Genomic DNA, 22,307 nt, shown 5'->3' on the forward strand with positions numbered 1-22,307 from the left:
TTTTTATTGTTCACTCATGTCTGTGGCTTGGCATTTCACATCATGCCAGGCTCTGAATTTTGTTCAGGCTTGCCTATAACCCTGTAGAGGCTGTATTCCAGGACAAAGACCACCAAGTGTTGGAGTGAGATTCCAGTTGTGCTGGAGTCAGAGGGGCTCTGGAAAGGGATATAGGAATGAACCTAAGTGTTATAGGCCTGAGTGTGTTGCCATAATGGGCTTCTATACTTTGGTGTCTCATGGGAGCGTTCTTTGGAAAGTGTTTCTGAGAGAAGGAAGGCTATGTGGGTGGTAGATTTCCTCTCCCCCCTCTGTAGGTCATGGTAATCTCTATGTGAAATTAACCACTGGGGACATTTCTTCTAATAGCATTTTAAGTGAAATGAGATGGTTTGGCTAGTTGGGATGGATGTATGAGCACCGAGGAAAAGCCTTGAAGCATCTTTCTTCTATTTTCCATCTCACATTTCCCCAGGTAGTGGCTTTGTGTGATAGCAGAAATTCCACCATAGTAGCATGAGAGGTCTAGGCTTTTCCTTGAGAAGCACATTTGTCTGCCCCAGTGTTCACTGGTGCTCCAGTGGGCATATTCTGATGAGTGTAGCCAGCAGAGTATTTATTAAAAGTTCAACAGTTGACATGTTTAACTTTATAGCCCCAGACCAAAGGACTTTGGAGCTCAGAAGGAATCCTGTTCCAGTGATTACATTTTGGCTCTGGGATGTTATTTATGTCTTCTTAACTTTGGGAGTTTAGGGGTGGGTGCTCTGATGGTGTAAATGCTGATCATTCTCTCTGAAACTTTGGAAAGGTGAGATCTGAGGCATACAGGACAGGATCTATCTAACTTCCTAGTGATGCCCCCTCCAGTGGAGGATTTCCCAAGCTGCAGCTACTCAGAAGGAGATCAGCCAGCACCCAGGAAAGACTTTTAGGGTCCAGTCTTATTAAAGTTGTTGAACTGTGACCCGGTTTCTATTCCTGAGACCACTCTCTTCTTGCACTCACAACTGCTTGACTTAGATGAGGCCAACATTTTAATTTATTTTTATTTTTTTAGCTGCACCTGTGTCATGCAGAAGCTTCAGGGCCAGGGATCAAACCTGTGCCACAGCAGTGACAATGCCGAATCCTTAACCAGTAGGGCACCAAGGAACTCCTAGGGCAACATTTTAAATATAAAATTTCTGGAAACTGGAAAGTCTAAGATCAAGAACTGAAGGGTTTATTTTATTTTATTTTTATTTTTATTTTGGAAGTTCCTGGACTAGGGGTTGAATCAGAGCTGCAACTACAGGCCTATGCCACAGTCACAGCAACACAAGATCCAAGCTGCATCTGTGACCTACATCGCAGCTTGCAGCAATGCCAGATGCTTAATCCATTGAACAAGGCCAGGGATCGAACTTGCATCCTCATGGCCACTATGTGGGGATCTTAATTCGCTAAGTGGCAACAGGAACTCCTGAAGAGTTTAGTTTCTTGTGAGGTTGCTTTCTGGGGCTTGCAGACAGCTGCCTTCTAAGTCCTCACATGGTAGAGATAGAGAAAGAAATAATGGTATCCTTTGGATAAAGATTTGTAGAAGATTAAAATGAAGAGACTATCTTTTGCATTTGTTAGAAAATAAGGTTATTATAACAGTTTATTGAAAAAAGCCAGTATGTCTCCTGAGAGGATAACAGATTCACTACATCGATTCCTTTATTAAACCGAATGTCTGTACGACACTGATTATACCTACTTTAATGTAATATGGGAGCTAGCTGAATAATCTCAGAAGTTAGATGTGACTTTGGTTGGCACATCCATCACAGGTTTATGAGTCATACAATCCTCAGTAGTAGTTAAAATTGATCTGAAAGAGAAAAAACATGGATAGGCTTCAGCAGTTGACTCATATAAATCTTTTATTTCAAGTCTTGAGTAATGTTCCCTTGTGAGTCAGAGCCTGTGATGGGGAATGTTTGTGTCCTGAGTTGTCTGTCAATGAGGGATTCCTTGCTGTTTGGTCTTCTGTATCTACTAAACAAAGTGGGGCAACTATGCTCATGGAAAAGAAGGCTATTCTATTCTGTATCTCTCTTTTTCTAACAAGCCTATTATAGACTGATAAGAACTGTTAATGTTTACTATACACTTGGAGAAAGAATTGCAGGTGTATTGTTTGATACAGAGGTTATGTGAGATGTGTTGGTCCTTCCTGAATTAAAACAAACAAAGACACACTTGTAGTTGCCAAGGAGGGGGGGAGGGAGTGAGATGGACTGGGAATTTGGGGTTAACAGATGCAAACTGTTGCCTTTGGAATGGAAAAGCAATGAGATCCTGCTGTATAGCACTGGGAAATTTATCTAGTCACTTATGGCGGAGCATGATAATGTGAGAAAAAGGAATGTATCTGTGTATGTGTGACTGGGTCACCCTACTGTACAGTAGAAACTTAACAGAAGACTGTAAACTGGCAATAATGGAAAAAAAAAAAAAAGAAACCAAGTAACCAAGCCAAACAAAAGTAAAATTGTGAGAATAATTATCTTAGATGATTTTTTTTTAAATTTCAGAAAGCCAAATGTAAGTATAAGAAAGCTGTGACATTTTGCTTGTGTCCGGTCGAGCATTGGGAATTTGATGATAATGAGAAAGTGGTCTCTAGATTCTTCTAAATGTGAAACTGTGTGAATCTCGGTATAAGTCTCTGAAAAGCATTTAATTATAGATTACTAAGATGCTGCTTTAGAATCATATAGTTCTTCTATATTCTTTATTATTCTGAGATGTATTTTATCCACCAAACATGTTTTCGTGAACTCCTTAGGGTAGCAGTTCTCTCTTCATCCTTATGAAATGCTACATACAATTCTGACACTTCATAATAAAAAGAATAAGTCTAGCAGTAAACCCCTTTTATAGGACGTGCATAGCACAAAATGAATATTATTTCTCAAGGTAAGAGCAAAAGGCCTGTTCAACATCATGTGAATTGTGACCCTTTTGTAGCTCTAAGAAGAGGTGGAAAAAAGTGCTTCACCTTTCCATTTTTTTTTTAGAAAGTTTTAAAACTGAAGCTATACTTTGGGAATAAAAACAGCTGACTTCCTACTCAGAGAATCAAATTTATACACATTTGTTTTTGTCTTTCATAAAGAAAATAAATGTAATACGTGTTCTCTCAAACCCCTGCTCATCTTCACATCAGTAGATTACACATAATTGCCTCATACTTGAGGAACTAAGGTGTTGGCCCGCTATCCAAGGCTTAACCTACTCCCTGTGCTGTGAACTTGGACCTCTTTTGCTCTTGAGCTACTTGGCTTCATTACTCATCCTCTCTCTTGTCTGCCTTTTAACTTTCTTTTTCCACTGTTTCTTTCCCACATCATCTAAATATGTTGTTTTTCTCTTTAGAAAAGAAGCAAATCCATAAACATCCTGAAATTTTGTAGTATTCTCTAGTTACTCTCCTGTTTTCTGCTATCCCTTCCTTTAAAAACATATTTAATTCATTCTTTTGTAAAAAGTTTTAAGACTCAAACAGGTTCATTGTTAAGTATTTAAAATACACACACAGAGGAATTCCCATCATGGTGCAGAGGAAACAAATCTGACTAGGAACCATGAGGTTGTGGGTTTGATCCCTGGCGCTCAGTGGGTTAAAGACCCTGCATTGCCGTCAGCTATGGTGTGGGTCGCAGACACGGCTCGGATCTGGCATTGCTGTGGCTGTGGTGTAGGCCAGCAGCTATAGCTCCAGTTTGACCCCTGCCTAGGAACTTCCATATGCCAAGGGTATGGCCCTAAAAAAAAAAGAAAAAAACATAAAATATACACAAAGAAGAAAATTAATCAAATACCTGTCATCTAAAATGAACCACACATGGAATTCCCACTGTGGTGAAGTGGGTTAAGAATCTGACTGCTGCAGCTCAAGTCACTGCAGAGCACTGGTTCAATCCCCAGCCTGGTTAAGTATGTTAAAGGACCCAGCATAGCAGCAGCTGTGGCATAGGTCACAGCTGTGCCTTGGATTTAATCCCTGGCCAGGGAACCTCTATATGCTGTGGATGTGGCCATTTAAAAAAAAAAAAAACCACACTTAATACTTTGTTAAGCATGTGTGCACTGTAACTACTTATAGTGTTTGTGCTGTTGGTTGCCTTCTATAGAATAAAATTGGCATAGTATTTTATTAATTGTACTGTATTTATGTAAATAATTCCCTCCCATTGGATATTTAGAGCATTTCCAATCATATTATTCTTAATAACAAGGTGAACACCCTTGCAGCTAAATCACCCACATTTTTCTTAAGATTATATCCTATAAGTAGAATTAGCAGATTCATGCATATGATACTTTTAGAGTTTAAAAGATTTTTTTAAAGTTTTCAAGAAAGTCTTTATTATTTTCCTTTTCAACTGTACTGTTTCTCATACTTCAACAATTTTGATCTATAAAAATTCTATATCACTTTTCTTTTTTTCTCTATTTTTAAACATTTTCAGGTCCCTATTTAATGATTATCCCATGTAATATTCTCAATTATATTCATATTTTGGCCAATTTTTCCATTGGAGTGATTATCTTTTTGTTAATATTATTTTTATTGAAGATACCAACTTTTCTTTAATATATTGTGTTTATGTTTAGTTAACCTACTTTCACATAGTTTCTTCATATTCCTTTAATCATTTTTAGAGTTAGTTATGAATTTTTCCAAATATTCAGATAAATTTAGCAATATTGCCCTTATTGTTATGGCTCACGTTAACAAACTTAGAAAAGCATTAGCACATGTATGTAGTTGTTTTTTTCAAGTAAAGGATTATCTACATATACTGAAGTACACAAACCATAGAGTAAAGCCCCAATAATGTATATCTGAGCACCTAGGATAAAAAGCAGAACATCACCAGCACATCATTCACCCTCCATGTGCCTACCTCCCACCACCATTTTTGAATTTTTTAAAAATTGAAATCATACAGCAGTAGTCTCTTGCTCCTTTCAGTCAGTATTTTGTATGTGAGATTCCTCTTCTGTTGTTGAATATACTTGCTCACTGATGCTTTTATTCCATGATGTTATGAATATTCTTGTACATGGTTTTGGATGACCACATATACACATTTTTCTTGGATGTATATTCTGGAGCAAAATTTTGGATCACAGGGTTGGCGTATTTCAAGGAGAGAAGACTCTGACACATAATTTTCAAAGTAGGTTGTTATTTTGAAGCAAGGTGAAGAATGGGGAAGTTTTAACTCACTATCATCCTGTGTTGAGCATTGCTGTATCTTTATGTTGTATTTATACCACATTGAAACTAAAATTTGAACTGAGAAAAGTAAAAGATTCAGTTTTTCATTTTATTTTGCCATAAAGTAACAATTTAAGGTTTACATTTCTAGAACTGAATCTGTATTCTTAATTAACCTTAGGAAGCACTTTCCAATTACCCAATTATTTTTCTGTTTCATATATAAGATCGTACATACCTATTACTAAAATCATAATATCTCACATTTTGAGAATTTTTCTGTATTTTGCCTGGGTGAAATTTTGAAGAAAACTGCTAATTTGTAGTGGAATAGACAAGGGCTTTGAAGTCAGTCATGAACTGCTTCTAATGTTGGCTCTGTTACTCAATAGCTGTATGATCTTTGGCCAATGGATGATTTCCAGTAAAACTATAATACTTGGGGTTGCTTTGAAAATTCAGTAAAAACCTTTAACACTTATGGACCATTTGTTCTGTGGCAGCCACTGATTCTAAATGCTTCATTATGAAATAACAGTTGCCCCTTCTAACAACTCCATGCAGTAGTCACCATCATAATCCCTCTTTTAGAGTTGAAGAAACTCAGCCTGAGAATTTAGACAACTGCCCAAATTTACATGGGTGGCAAGTGGCAGAGCCAGAATGTAAATCCAATTTGGCTCCAGAGTCCAAGCACATAACCATTATTCTCCTCTACATATATGGCATCTAATTTTGTTCTTGACACCCATTAAGCATGTTAATACTTATCCTTCCACTTAGTGTAAGTCACCAAAAATTTTAAACATATTCAGAATACAATTTCACAATAAGTTGATTCCATCAAATTAGTTGAAAAAGTAAGGGAAATACTTCCAATCAATATGGTATAAACTGAAAAATTTCCATTTCTTCCTGAATGTAAATTTGTCTGATTGCTGTGATATCTTCTGAGTCCTAATTCCTCATATTTACAGGAATTGTTGCCATACCATGACTTGTTACTAATTTAGAATAGTTGGTTTGCTGATAGCATAGTCACCTGACATTCATGTGTCAAAAGACTTTTCATAAGGTATGAATTGCAAGCTGTGAAATTGCCTTGTTCAAGGGAATTTAATTGGTGATCAACTCTACCAAGAGTACATAGTATGAAGTTTGAAAGGAAGAAAAATAAGTGCCCTCTATTTTTAACATTGTAATTTCCTAAGGACAGAGGTTGGAGGTGTCACCTCTCAGGTGCTTCCCCTTTCATTCCATTCACCAAAGCAACAATAAAGAAGAGATTCTATCAGAGGCAAAGGTCCTAGACAGGTCACTCATAACTGAAAAGAGACAGAGATGATATCAGGGCTGGAACACGAATGAGGTAACTGAACTAAGACACAGCTGGTGGAAGGTGACAAATGGAAAGGACATGTTTTTAAATCATATTCTACTTGTTATGGCCAAAATTATATGCTACAGTGCTATTCACTGATTAAGGGATTTGCATTGTTTGGGAGAGTTATCTTGCAAAAAATGTCAAGTGTTTTCTGGAAAAGTATTTAGAGTAAATAAATAGAGGAATTCTGCTTTGTTCTTTTGTTGTGTAAGATACTGGAATTTGCAAGTGAATAAATATTTTAGGCTTTTAACATAAGTGCCAGAAAAATTGTGCTAAAAATTCTGATTTCAAAATTAATGGAGCCAAGTTTAATACAGTTTTCCCAATGCAAACTTTATAGCTTTATATTAATATAAAGGTTTGATTATTTTGGAACTGTGCAAAATTTTGAGGGTTAATGATCAGTACTTAAGGCAAGATTTGTACATACCTAGGCCTTAAAAGAAGCAATTACTAAAGAAAAAAAAGGCAAAATCATATTCAAATCATGTTAAATTTTCAAATTTTGGTAGCAGTATCAAAGAAATTTTGCTAGTGTGTATTTATCTTAAAGGGCACATTCCAAATATTCAAATTCATAGAAAAAAGTAAGCACAAGCTCCATGTATTTAAATCACACACACACACATGCACACACATGAGTGTACACATACATACATAAGAGTACAGAAACCTTTCCAGATTTTCTCTGTCTTATAAGGACTGTGTGATTTTTCTTTCTCTTCACTAGGTGGTATTTTTGAATATGTGGAATCTGGCCCAATGGGAGCTGAGGAACTTGCGTTCAGATTTGCTGTGAACACAATCAACAGAAACAGAACGTTGTTGCCCAATACCACGCTAACCTATGACACCCAGAAGATAAACCTCTATGACAGTTTTGAAGCATCCAAGAAGGGTAATGGATATTTAACATTATGTTTTCTGAAATTCAAATTTTCAGCTATTCTTAAGAGAGTTCATAATTCCAAAAGTAATTTATAAGTCACTGGGAATATTTTCATGCAAATATTTTTTTTCAGAATGTACATAAATTTTGTCAGGGAAAGTAAGGGGTATGATTACCTATTGCAAAAAAATTGTGTATAAAATGAAGTGTAACTTGGTCTTGGATAGTGGAATTGTGGGGTTTTTTTCCCCCTATTAATCCTTTTGTTTGCTAATAAACTATTCTTATTTTAAGAACCTACTAAATTAAAGAAATACCATCACTGGATTTTTACCAAATTACAATCTATTTTTACATTTTTATTTGCATTATGTGTTAAATTTTACTCTATTACTGTGATCTTAATTTGCTGACTACCTTGAAAGTTCTCTGCTACCAAGCAACTTCATAAAACCAGCCCGATCTTAAAATTTTATTGGAAAAATCAAACTTTCATTTATGTATACTCTAATGCCCACTTTTTAAGTACTTGGTGTTTCTTTTTATAAGTGAAAATAATGGCTAATGATTTTTAAATGATCATATGAAGAAATAATAAAAATATCATATGAATTTTATTTTATAAAATTGTTTTAAATGATAAGAATAGAAATATAATTATTTAGAATATGAATAATAATTTAATAATATGAAGGAAAGTTATGGAGAAACTATTACCAAGGCATTGTTTTAACCAAACAGCAGTTTTAATAGTAAATATGTTTAAGAGATGTTTTCATGGGCTCACTTTGTCTAAGTAGGTGATCTTTTCTTTTGCATGTTAGCATTCATGGAACAGAAATTAAATTTCATGAAGTAGATTTCTCAAAGGAGTAGACTTAGAAGGTGTTCTAAATTCATACTTTTAAAACAATGTTTGCTTTTCTGTAATGCTAATATTGTTTTATTAGCTACCTTACATTGATAGAAATGTACATAATTATTTATAATTCCAGCTGGTACAGATTTCTTCTAAACTCATTAATATTAATGGAAGTTGATAAGGTGCACTATTTCTTGAGATGAAAGTATCCTTCTTTTCCCCCAGCTAACTAGTGTTTATCAAAGCCTATATTCTGCCTGCCCTTTGAATTCATATCTTTATGAATAAAAATGTTTCCATGTTTCAGAACCATGTCAGGGTGATGAAAGGTTTTGAAGGCTGAAAAAGGGGGTAAAGGTTATTGTGAAATACTGCATTTGTCATCATAATTGCAAAATAAGTCATTAACTGCAAGACAAGTGCATTTGATTAGTGACATAGTTCATGATTATTTCCATTAGGAAGAAGAAGCTCTGTCTCAAATGAAGTAATTTAGACCAAAGAATATGGAATATGAGTGCAGTGTAAATGAAATATTAATAGATTTCTCAATGGTGACTTCAAAGTAGCAACATTAAAAAAAAAGACTAGAATGTTCTAATAACAAACAGCTTACTATCTTGAGAATATCTTAGCAAAATTAAGAGGTGATAAACTCATTTAATTTTCAAAATATTAAAGAGGATTTTCAAATTTTGGCACCCATTAAAAATCCATTGGGAATCCAACTCATTAAGTGACTTTGGCCTGAAGTCAAAAAAGCTGTATGAGTAACTTTTCTCATGAAATGTTGAAAGGGTGGATGTCTTTGTGTGAATCTTGTCTTGCGAAGCTCTTGCTTGTTGACCTATTGGTGCATGGAGGGCACAGCAATATATAAAAAGATAATTTAAAGGAGAGATCTAATACAGTTTTTGAATCTTTGGGGTCTCAATAAATAAATGTATATGATATTTATATTAATGATTCATTATAAAATGAGGTAATTGATGTGTACATTCTTAAAGTTTTTTAAAAATCATTTCTCCAAAGGCAAGAAAATGACAAGCTGTGTTTAAATTTTAGCATTTTCTCTATATATGGTCTTATACTTTTGATAGATAATACTATTTTGCTTAGTAAATACACTTTGATGCATTAGAGCTTGAGTTATTTGAATTCTGCATTCCTTTAAATGATTCCTTTGACTCTATTTCTTATTTGAAACACACTTCAGAAAGTTCTATATAAACTAATACAATGTTTTTAATATTTCTTGATTTGTAACTTGTTAAAAATATGAAAAAAGATCTTTTATTCTCAAAGTACATGAATTAAAATCTATGAGGGTGAAAAATTTTAGGCTCTAACCTTTCTAACTGATTCAGAATTCTAATAATTGTTTTGAAAGCAGGAGTGTCTAGAGTCAAAACTATTTATTTATATCATGTTGAACTTTTGACAAAAGTTTAAACAAGTGTTTTTTCCCAACTATAATTTATTTATTAAATGTCTCTATGCTGAAGAATCCATCCATTGCATTGTAGTTTATGCAGCAAAATCTCTGAAGGAAAATATCAGAAAATTTTGCATAGTGGAATCATAAATTATTTTGGAGGGATTAGGTCTGACCGCATAATCAATCCCTAAATCCTAGTGTCAGTTCTCCTTAGTCATATTTAGATATTTGCCGGGATAGACAAATCACTGCCTCTTAGAGCAGACTTCCACTTTTGAACATTTCCTATTTGCCTATTTGCGTTAAGCTGTTCCAAAATTTGTGAGAAAGTTCTAAACATTTGCTCTAATTCTTCCTTTTCCCATCAAATGAAGCAAATCTTAGCCTCTTTCACAGGCCAGCGCTTCAAATATTTAAAGGTGATTTTCATGTTTCCAATACTTATTGACTTTCTAGACCCAAACTTACTAGTTGCTTTAGTACCTTACAGAACTTAAAGTCCTGTCACAGTCCATTATCATCTGAATACCTTTTAATTTGCTTATGCATCTCTTAATTATTATAATTATTACTGATGTGAATAAAATTTCCTACAAGTAAATATAAACTTAAAAAATAATTTAATATAATATACAAGACTTCTAGTATCTAAAAGTCAAATAAAGATGACTAAATACTTATCTATTTAATTAAATATTTTGATATTCTTCTGACTCAATGAGATTAATCCTTATGAAATCACCCTCTATGAATCATATCAGGTTTTATATAAGTGTTTGTATGGACAGCTTGACCTATATCCTCAGATATTTGCAATTACTTAGCAATGTGTGGGCCATAGCTTTTTGGATGAGCAATGGATGATAAATAACTTCTGATTAAGTATTTGAAATTGTGGAGGATGACTAGTGAATTTGAGAAACACTATTCCCCTAACTCCTTGATTTGAAGTGTTCTTTCAAGACAAAATGTAAAATCAGCTAGATGTAAATATTGGATGAAAGGAAAACAAATCTTCCTTCAGGATAATACCTTTGGGTTTACAGTTATAATGTGGTTATGTTGGCACACTGGCATCTCTCCTCTGATTATTGACAGACTTCTATCTCCTTTTCAGCCTGTGATCAGCTGTCTCTTGGGGTGGCTGCCATCTTCGGGCCTTCCCACAGCTCCTCAGCAAATGCAGTGCAGTCCATCTGCAATGCTCTGGGGGTTCCCCATATCCAGACCCGCTGGAAGCACCAGGTGTCAGATAACAAAGATTCCTTCTACGTCAGCCTCTACCCAGACTTCTCTTCACTCAGCCGTGCCATTTTGGACTTGGTGCAGTTCTTCAAGTGGAAAACTGTCACGGTTGTCTATGATGACAGCACTGGTAAGAAAAATTAGTAGACTTTGGGGTTATGCTTGCTATGCTTCAAATTTAGATATTTTTCCAAAACCCATTTGAGATTCTTACTGTATTCTTGTTTTTTGTTTGTTTGTTTGTTTTTAAATTGAGTTAAGGGATGGAAAAACATTTGAAATTAAATATTAGCACTAATATTATGGATATTAGAAGAGCGAAATCATGCACTTTGTTCTCTCTATTTGTAAAATAAGCACTTTTGTTCTGGGAAGGGTCAGTTACTGTGGATTATAATACTAGATGAAGACTAGAGATAGTATGAAATATAATATTGAAATATTTATTCAAAGAATTTTTCTACTAGTTTTAGGATAGTTTCTCAAAAGAAAAACTTGTTATTGGCTGTCACTGAAGATTATCAAGAAATTAAAAAAGAAATTCAGACATGTGCCTTAACATATTCTATAGTTGTTTACATGCAAAGAATGTGTATGAAAAGTAATAACCTTTATATCTGTATAGCATGTTAAAATTCTTAAAAAAGTTTTTTCTCAAATTTGGAAAAATATAATAGGCATTGAAATACTCAGTGTTTTTGGAACTGTTTATATATAGACATAGTTTAGGGATGAACTTGCAAAAATGCTATTTACTGAGTGATATTTATTTCAGTATCTTTAATGAATATTTGCTGGCTAGAGGTTGTCTCTGCTTATTTTAATGCATGTTGTTAGTTTTTTACGTGAGTGGTTATCTTGAGGTATCACATAAAAATAAGTCTCAGAAATGTAAGAAAGTATAAAAAATAAAGTATTAATTTTTGGAAGTTATTTTGGTAAAGGAACTGCATACTATTTTGATTATTACCTAGTGATGAAAAAGAATTTCATATTACGGTGTGTATCACTGGTCTAAATAGTGCTCTTTAAATTAGACTGTAAAAATCTTTTATTTTAGGACATTTCACTATACCTTTATGTTTACATCAAAGTTGAAATTCATTTGAATTTAAATTCTCCCCAAATACACCAGGAGCACACTTTATTTATGCATGCAGTATTTAGAACTATGTGCAGAAATTAGTCCCTTGTCCAATAAAATTGACCATCTACAACTTGACAGATAGGAACTCTCCCAAGAGAACAGAGAACAGGGAGTTACAGGTTGGAAAAACAATGTAAATGACTCGAAAAAAATTTTAAATATTGGAATAAGAAAAAGTGAGTCTAAATACACATAGAAATTGTAATCTTGCATTTTTTATTTTAGAAAGCAAAATTTTTATAAAAAATTTTAACTTTAGGGCCTTCATTAGTGGCTCAGCAGGTGAAGGATCCAGTGTTCTTGGTTCGGGAACTTCCACATGCCATAGGTGTGGCCAAAATAAATATTCTGACTTTAGAAATATAACAATACATGTTCTTAAAAATAACCTAAGTAATTTGATGTGTTTTTTTACCTTATGCTTATTGAATTTATAGCATTGTTTTATTCCAAATCATTGGTAAATTCTATGTGTCAGATTAAAAATGACAGGTTCTATATGAATGATTTCACTGAGGGTGTATGATGTGATGGTTTATAGAATGACTCATTTACAAATTGGTCCACTTGTATTTATGGATGGTCATATACAGAAATATATAGATATGAATACATATACTTTGTAAATACATGGTTTATTTACTTCTCCTTTCCCTCCTGATGTAATTCAGGTGACTTCTGACTATATATCATATTTCCTCAAATGTATATGCACACATACATGGTATATATACACGCATATATTATACATACATGTGTGTTTGTACATGTGATATTATATATTTATTTCTTATTATCTTAAAACTCATAATAGAAAGTTGCAAATATTCAAAATGTTTATTGGATATACTGCCTTCTTTATTATGTTTGCATGTGTATGTGTTTGACATTTTTATTTCATATATATAGTTCTTGTGTGATTGAATAAAGAGATAATGGGATTTGTGATCAAGGTCATATTATAGCTTGGTAAAGTAATGTTTTGGAATAATTAACCTTTTGCCTTAAATGATTTTCTAAATATTTCTATCATTGAGACAAATCTAAATAGAGAAATATACATAGTAAATAATATGTATATACTTTTAATGGAGATTTAACCTAAGATTACATTTACTAAAATAGTTGCTACTTAGAAGAAACTTTACCACTATTATCACTTTGAAAGTTACATTGATATTGGAGAATCCAAGAGTCTTTGATTATTTAAACATAAATGCTGAGAGTTGTTATAAAATTACTCATTGAATAAGTATACCTTAAAAACCCTCTGAAGGGGAAAAAAACATATTAATGCTTCATTTTATATAAAATTTAATTCAACAAATATTTATTAAGCACTTGATACATGTAAGGACAGAAACAAGCATGAATACATGCCAGTCAAAGAAACAAACTCCCGGCCTTTGTTGGGCTTCTACATTCTATTTAGGGATATGTGGTTGTTCATATTTTTAGTATTATTTGTAATGAAATAATTGTATGTGTAACCAGCCACTTGTAGTCCCTTTTAATTTAACACACTTTTGAGAACTTGATTTTTTTTTTATAGGATAGAACTGACTCTAAGATGGATAGAAGATTCTCTTTGAAATGTATTCATAAATATATGGAAGTAGGCTTTTTTTGTATTTTCGGATATGTTTAAAAATCTCAAGGTGGAATGTTAACGATGAAACTCAACAGAGAGAATCTGTAAACTTCCCAAGTGAACAAGATGACTGTTTGATCATGTGGGAGAAAATCTGATGATAGCTAGGAAACTGAAATGGGAGAAAATCCACCTCATACCCAGTGAGATAAACATTATTAACTTCATTATGGACTTATGTATTTGCTGTTTACTGCATAGCGCAGTTTGCATTTTATTTATGTTTCTTTATTTCCTTTCCAGATTTATTTATTATGTATGCTATTCATCCCATTTATATTCATTTCTATTTCATTGTGTTGTCCAGTTTGATACATGATAATTATACTTTTATCCCAGTCTTTGTTCCCACCCCAAAACAGATGGGATGATAGATGAAATATAGTGCTGGAGTAGGAGAAGTTCTTAGAATGATGTTAACAGGAGCTGTTTATTTTTTATGATAATTAGCATTTGTTGTTGTCGTGGATGAATGCTTTTAAACACCGTGAAAGTCTGTTATAGCTCTGAATGATGTCCAAAATGATGGAAAAGAATTGGCTTCAGAAACAAAGCTGTGTTTCTGTCAGTCATTTTGAAACATATGATTCATTTTAAATATAAACTAAAAATAAGTTGGATAGCTGTCAGTTTGTAAGCAATTTCAGGATAAGTTGTGAATGTTTGCTTTAAAATTCCTGTGCTTCATCTTTGTTTATAGATCAGCAGTCCATTAACAAAGAACTCTAGACTGGTAAACAGAAGCCTGGGATTTTAGTCTCAGTTTTGCTACTAAATTACTGGTACAACTTCAGAAAAGAGAAGAAGGTTATTGAAATGACGACAAAAAGCAGCTATAATGCACTAGGCATTGAGATTGTTGCTGTCATATAAACTATTGCACTTAATCTTCAAAACAATTCTATAAAAACAGAACACTTCCAGGGAAACAGATTATCACCTCACTGTCCTTTCTTTGTCCTGTAACTGGCTCTTCTGCTCACCAGCAGACCAAGATAGAAACTTGAACATCCTCCTTGGTTCTTACCTTCAGCTCTCCCAATCAAGCACTAATGGTTAATTCTACACTTGTATGAATTCTTGCATATGTCCATTTCTTTTATTCTTTCTAATCAATTCTTAAGTCAAAATCTTTCAAAATCTAACTGATTACTGGTCTCCCTAGAAGTCCAGTCTCCACATTGTAGTTAAAGTAATTTTATTGTATCTGTTAAAGTAATTTTTAAAAATACAATTCTGACCCATTGTCCTTTTTTGAAAGTCAAAACTTTTTTGAAAGCCATATAAGGCCTGATGTGATCTAGTCCCTATATCTCTGCAGTGATATTTGAGTCTAAATTTCTCAATTATGTCTTTCAAATTGAGCCATGACATTTATTTAAGTTTTTGAAAATACTGTCCTGTCTACCAGTTTCTCATTCTGGCCTCCATGTTTTCTACCCACTAAGCACCCATACATATACACATGTGCATTTGCACACACGTGCGTGCACACACGCACACACTCATTGATACCATTTGCCTTAGATGTCACAGAGAAAGCCTGTCCTGAACCCAGCTCCTAAGCCTGGAATAGGTCTCCTTCAACACAACCCTGTAGCACTGTGGTATTCCCATGACCCTCCCCCATGAGAACAGTCATCACGTTATGAATGACTTTTCTTGTCTGAATTTTCCACTAGATTAAATACACATCTGAACAGGATGGACCCTAAATTTGCCCACCATTTTTTTGCTAGGACCTAGCTATTACCTGGATCATGGAAATACCTGAATAAATACTTAAATAATGAATGCATAAAGAGATGTTATTATATCCATTGTTTAGACAAAAAAAGCTCCAGTGGATTAAGTAATCCGTCAAAGTCAATTTAGGTTAGGTATTTAATACTTGCCATTGAGCCACTGAATAAATAGATTCAACAATAATTTTCAGATACAGACATGATTTTATCTATCATGTCAATGTTTTTACAAAAAGCTAGAGTGAAGTGGGCTTATATGTTCTTTTATTGGGAAGTAAGTATATATTTACTTGTTTACTTATTTGAATAATCAATATCAAGCATCTTCTGTATTCCAGGTGCTATGTTTGGCACAAGGGATGGTATCAGAGGTAAAACTTTGTCTCCCTGTGCTTAGAGTTGAGTGAGGAGGAGATAGAACATGTGAGGAGGAGACAGAACATGTGAGGAGGAGACAGAACATGTGAGCAGGACACTATTATAGTGTAACGATTGCAGATAGATAAAAGAAAACAATGTTGTGACAGTTTAGGAGATGAAAGTAGACATGAAAAGATTGGGGGAGTGGAAGGTTTTAAAGCTGCCTATAAAAGGTAAAAGAGAGTTTCAGAGAAGGTGACATTATCATGAAGTTATCATAAAGGACAAGTAGAAATCTTTTAACTAGAGAAGGGCCCAAAGAGTGCAATCTGTGTAAACGTGAGGAAGCCCGAGATGCCAGTTTGTCAGGGAACAGCCAGCACATCATTACAACTGAGCATCACAAACAGAAAGATGAGGAAGCATGAGGGAGAATGTCTAAAAAGCCAACACAGGAGAAATCCAAAAGAGCTTTTTCCTGGCTACTTTGTCCTGGAACTGCATGTTGCAGCAGTTACCACTCATGTTTCCATGACCTGACCCTGCTTTCTAAACCACCACTGAGTGCCTCAGGAGTGGCCACGTGCCCATTTTAGTCCCTTTCCTGGAAACTCAGGAAAAGGGACATCCACAGATTAGACTCTGGATGGAAATCCTGGCTCTGTTGTATAATTTTCAGCAAGTTATTTGCTTTAAAAACTTGAGTTGACACATTTGTAAATTGAAGATAATGCATCCATCAGGAGATGGTTGTCATGATTAGTGAGATGTACAAAGTGCATCATGGAGCCTACATAGTGGGAGCTTAAAACTCTCAAAAATAGAAATGCCATGTGCTATGTGCCATGTATTCCTTACTCTACTCTAAGAAAATGGATTTATTATTACTCCTACTTTTTAAAATATGAGTGTGCTTAGATACAGAGAGTTGAGATAATTCTCTTAAGGATACACAGCAAGTAAATAATGTATCTGAGTTTTGACCTGAGGTGATCAATTGAAGAACCCACATTAAATGCTGTGGTATAGTGATAGTTATTATGTTTGATTTGGCTTATTTTGTTGTCATTATTTTAAGAACAGGTGTGACACAATCAGAACTAATTTTGATAAAGTCTTTCTGACTACAGTGTGGAGAATGCATTGAGGTCATTGAGATGTAGTGAGAAATAGGACAAGACAAGAAACAGGAAAATTTCTCAATTAGTCAAGTTGAAAAAAGATAGCAGTCTTGGTTAAAGAAGTTTTGATGGAATGGTGTTGAAGGAGATAATTCTAGGAATATTTAAATGATACATTTTGTAGGATTTAGTAAGTAAATAAGCAGAGAAGTGATGGAGACAGAGAAGATAAGAGTGACCTCTGTATTTTGGTCGGGGCTACTAATCAATGGCACATTAACTTAAAAAAGGAAAAGAAGAAAAATAAATGTGAGAAAAGGTATAATAAATCTGGTTCTTAACATAGGAATCTTGAAGCATCTATAAAATATTCCTTTGGAATCATCCAGTGGTGTTAGCGGTGGAAATGTATTTTGCAAAATAGGAATGTAGTATAGGCATATAATGCTCCCATTGGCATTGTGCTCTCCCTGTATTTGGATCTCTTTGTGATATGAGGAAATTAAGACAGTTGACAAGACAAACAAACAAACAAAAAACAGGCTCATGGTACAAGAAAGCTCAGAGTTATGTTAGGCAGTCACGGAGATGAATACAGACATGAAAATAATTTAGGGGACAGCATGTACTTTTTTTAATTAATGAAGGAAAATTAGTAAGTTTTTATATATGAATATTTACCAAAATAAGCTTTAATTAATTTCTAAGATATGAATATAGGAAAAAAAGTCCAGGGCCTTTATCCTAAGCTAAATAAGAAATGATTTATTTACTAACTTTATCAGCTTGAATGAACTGTATTTATAGACTATGTTTTAGATACATCTATTTGTGCTTTTGGAGTTAATTTGATAAATGCAAAATCAATCAATCGTAAAATGTGTTTTATTTTATTGTGCACCTATGTTTAAATTGGCTAACTAAAATAAAAGAATTCAATAGAGTTTAATGTGAAAATATATATTTCTGGAAGATGCTATCTTCTGAATAACATAACAATTTTTATGTTTTAAAACATATAACCAAATAATTTTAGTTTTATTTCTAGGAGTAGGGTAATTTGGATCTGAGATGATTATATGTTATATTATAAGTATAAATCTTCAAGTTCTCTAATTCCAAGTACAAATACAATTAGCAATTAGGAGTTAAACCTAATTATTTGGATAGAGTTGATTACGTAGCTTGGTGTACTAGTGTTTCCACCACTCTGGTTTTATATGAACATAGGTTCTTTATTCCTTTTTAAGCTAGCCTCAAAATTATCTGGAATTAAGTTTTGATTACATGAGAGTGAGTATTTTTAAACATGTTCGTAGAACTAATTCCTTCTTTTACTTTTAAAATCTTTGGAATATATACCAACCCTAAAAGACAAAAATAACATTTCTAATCCATGACAATCACACAGTTCATATTTCTGCAGATAGTGAAATATATACAAATGTAGTCCTAAAGAAAGAGAAGCAAGACTTGTACCAGACCTCAATGATCAGTAATATTTGCCTTTATTAGAAAAGGAAAAAAAAATCATGAATTGAGAATGGCCAAACACTGCCAGTTTTCTGAATTTAAATATAGAACATAATGGCATGAGCATCTTGGTAGCTGCTTTTCCCCTAGTCTTTTCCTTGTTTTGTCTGTCTCCCTCTCTCTGCAGTGTAGGGGGAAGGATAGTACTTAAATTATAACTCTGATGCATTTAGCAATTTTGACTATGCCCTTCATCAGTGGAAGAATAAAACTTTCCTGCTTTAACTTCTGTGCCATCATTTTCTCCTTGTTATCTCTTTCTTCTCAGCCATTTATTCCCAATCTCATACTCTTAAACTTTTTTTTTTTTCTTTCTCTGCTTCTTTAAAGCTGATGTTATTCAAGGTTTTAGTCCCAGGCTTATTTCTTTCTACTTGCTTGTTGCATCCACCTAAAGCCTTCCATCAGACCATGCCTTTCTCAGATTGTATGTGGTAGACACACTGGTGGACATCTTGCTTCTACCCTGCACCATACTCATAGATCCAGCCACCCATTCATCATCTTTAATTGGATTTTTTGCAGGGACATCTGACCCAGCATGACAAAAACCAAACTCATTGCCTTTATTCCAAAACTTGCTTTCTCTCCTGGGTTTCCCTCTTTATCCTGTTGCCCAACCAGATCCCTTGTAATTATTTTAGATTCTTGTCTTCTGCTCATCCTTCTATTTGAATTGATCACTTAGTACTTGTCGTTTTTATCTCACATTTCTCAAATTTACCTCTATCCTTCATCCCTACTATTTTAGTTAACATCTGTATCATAAACTGCTTAGACCATGTTCTTCCCTCTACCCTGTTTAAGTTCCTCTATCTGATGTAGACAAAATGTTTTTTTTTTTTTTTGGTAATGATCATCTAGTGATGTCATGCCAGGGCTTAAAGCTATATGATGGTTCCTCAGTTCTTGGAAGAATGGGATCTAGTTCCTTATTACGACACATGCAGCCTTCGTCATTGGCACTCTCATGCCTCTTTGATTTTATTTCCCTGGTTATTTCCTCTCTCAATACTTAGGCTACAAATTTCCTTGAATAATTATAGTGCATCCTTATAATTACACCCTGCTGTCTCAAGTCTCTTTGCTGTGCATAAGTGTTCTCTGACTTGATAGACCTTTTCCATTTGGTGATTTATTCACTACCTTCAGATGCACCTCAAAATAGTCTTACAAAGTAAATTTGTGAAGTAATTTTCTCCTGTCTTCTACCTGTATGAGTTGAAAATTCTATTATTTGTATGATGCAAGAGTTTAGTTGATAAAATCGTTCATCATCAATTCTCTAGTACACTTTTCAGCATGCCCACATGACCCATTTAGCAGAGGTAATGCTTTCCTGAGCATAAGAGCTCTAAATATTTTATACTTAATTTATCCACTTATTTTCTTCTTCCTTTGTTTTTCTTTCATATATTTTTCTTTATTTAGTTCAAAAATAATTATCAAACACATACTATGTATCGTCACTGTTCTAGGTACTGAAGATACAGAAGGGAATCAAAGAGATGAAAATTATTTGCCTTGTGGAGTTTGCAGTCTAGTGTAGGGTGATAAACAATAATAAAATAAATATATGTATAATATAAAATGTGATAAATGTTATGGAGAGAAAGCAAGCAAGGCATAGAGGGAGGACAGGAAGAGCATATTACTATTTTAAGCTGGATTGTTAGAAGACACCTTATTTAGAAGGTGAAATTCAAACTAAGACATGAAAGAACTGAGGAAATATGTCGTGGGAATATCTGAAGGAAGAGTTTCAGATGAAAAGTAAGAAGGAAAAAAATGAGCAAGGGGAAAGAGAAAGAATTTTAAAGCAAGGCAGGTTTTTTTTTGTTTGTTTGTTTTTTAAATAGCCACACCTGCAGCATATAGAGGTTAACTCACTGTCCCAGGCCAGGGATCAAACCTGTACCTCTGCTGCAACCCAAGCTGCTGCAATCAGATTCTTAACCCACTGCACCATGGCAGGAACTCCAAGGCATTTCATTTGTTTGGTTTAGTTGGGAAAAGGGTTTTGGGGAAACTGAAAATTGAAGGAGATTTTTTTTGACATCTGTCATTGGTTTTACATGTGTATATATGTTTTTATATATATGTATATATATGATTATATATGTATATGTTCCATCATTGTCTGGGCAATTGTAATGCCATTTCTTTAAAAATAACTCACTGTAGAGATCTTTCCATGTGGAGGCTCATCTGTATATGAGTTACTTAATAGTGAGTATGGTCTATAGCATTGACCCCTAAAATAGTGATAGGATTCATTTTTAATTGCAATAAGCCTTTAGGTAAAGACGAAAAGAAATAAGTCTAATATATACTTATTTCTGCAAGAATTAATAGATAATTTATTGGATACTTGATTAAAAGTAAATTGGTTTTGTATCAGAAACACTTCAAAAAAATCCATGTCCTGAATGGATTAAAACCTAGGTTCGATACTCATTACACATCAAGTACATACTGCTGCCTTCTAAAACAATTTTCTGTTTCCTACTCAACATTGTATAAATGTTTATCCTGTTTTAAATATAAGGTATATAACTATATTTGGGATCAAAATTCTCTAGAATCAAACATTTTGAAAAGATAAGAGCTAATATCCAAATTCTTGACAGGCTAATTGTCCATCATTATTTCATAATTATTCCAAATTGGAGATAAGACAGTGTACTCTCTGATAGAGTTTCAGTGATTCAAAAAGAAGTTCAAGGAATGAATTTTTTTGTGTAAGTGCATTAAACACATAATAAATCTATCCTGTCATAAATAGAGCCTTGTCTAGTAAAAGCTAATGACAGTACAAAGCCAGTACTTCTCTCCTTGCCTTTACAGAACAGCCAAAGACATTCTTTTATTCTTCATAAATAACTTGTATTTCTGTAAACTCTGTCTTCTTCCTTTTTATAAAACAAAATTTATTATATAACAGATATTAAAATCCAAAGCACTGGTTCTTAAATTGATATCAGGTAATGACATTTCCTGGGCTACTGTTAAAACTAGAGATTTCTAGGCCAACTCCTGTTAATCAGTGACTCTGGGTTTATACTCAAGGATTGCAATTGGAATAGGAAACATAGCTATTTGTGACAGGCATTTCTATGTTTACCAGTATGTGGTTGTCTCTGTGTTTAAACTTCAGAAGATCACAGGTCCCTAATCCTTCAACTTGAGGTGTGACCATGTGGACTGCTTTAGTTGATGAAATGTGAGCATTAGCGTTGCTCATTTCTGGGTGGAAGAATTTAATTTCCTGGCAAATAACTCTCCATCTTACTCATTTCCTGCCATAGCAATTGTGCTGTAAGTTTGAAGCATCCCAAAATACTGAACCAAAATATCGAAGATAGCTGCTCTGGGGAATTATTTAGATCTACAACAACCTTGCTTTTATGAGACATAAAATCTTGTTCTGTGAAATTGCTGTGATTTGGGAGATGATTTTTCCTATAGCATAACCTAGTCTGGTAGTTCTCAAACTTCACTGCACATTAAAATCATTAGGTAAATGTGTGAAACACTGCTTGCTGGCCTTACTCCCAGTTTCTGATTTAGTAAGTGTGGGATGTGGCCTAAGAGGTGTTTTTTCTAATAAATTCCTAGGTGATCATGATGCTGCTGGTCTAGTGATAATATTTTGAGAAACATTAATCC

The 22,307-nt window shown here is 33.9% G+C and overlaps 1 protein-coding gene across 1 annotated transcript in view; it reads left to right on the forward strand.

Moving 5' to 3' along the window:
- GRIK2 (glutamate ionotropic receptor kainate type subunit 2) overlaps positions 1-22,307 on the forward strand; it is a 626,277-nt gene that overhangs the window by 229,076 nt on the left and 374,894 nt on the right. Inside the window, exons 3-4 of the mRNA XM_047761628.1 lie at positions 7,378-7,545; positions 10,954-11,211. Coding sequence (XP_047617584.1) covers positions 7,378-7,545; positions 10,954-11,211 — 426 coding nt within the window. The remainder of the gene's footprint in view (positions 1-7,377; positions 7,546-10,953; positions 11,212-22,307) is intronic.

The sequence above is a fragment of the Phacochoerus africanus genome, chromosome 2, assembly GCF_016906955.1.
Source record: "Phacochoerus africanus isolate WHEZ1 chromosome 2, ROS_Pafr_v1, whole genome shotgun sequence".
Classification (NCBI taxonomy): Eukaryota; Metazoa; Chordata; class Mammalia; order Artiodactyla; family Suidae; genus Phacochoerus; species Phacochoerus africanus.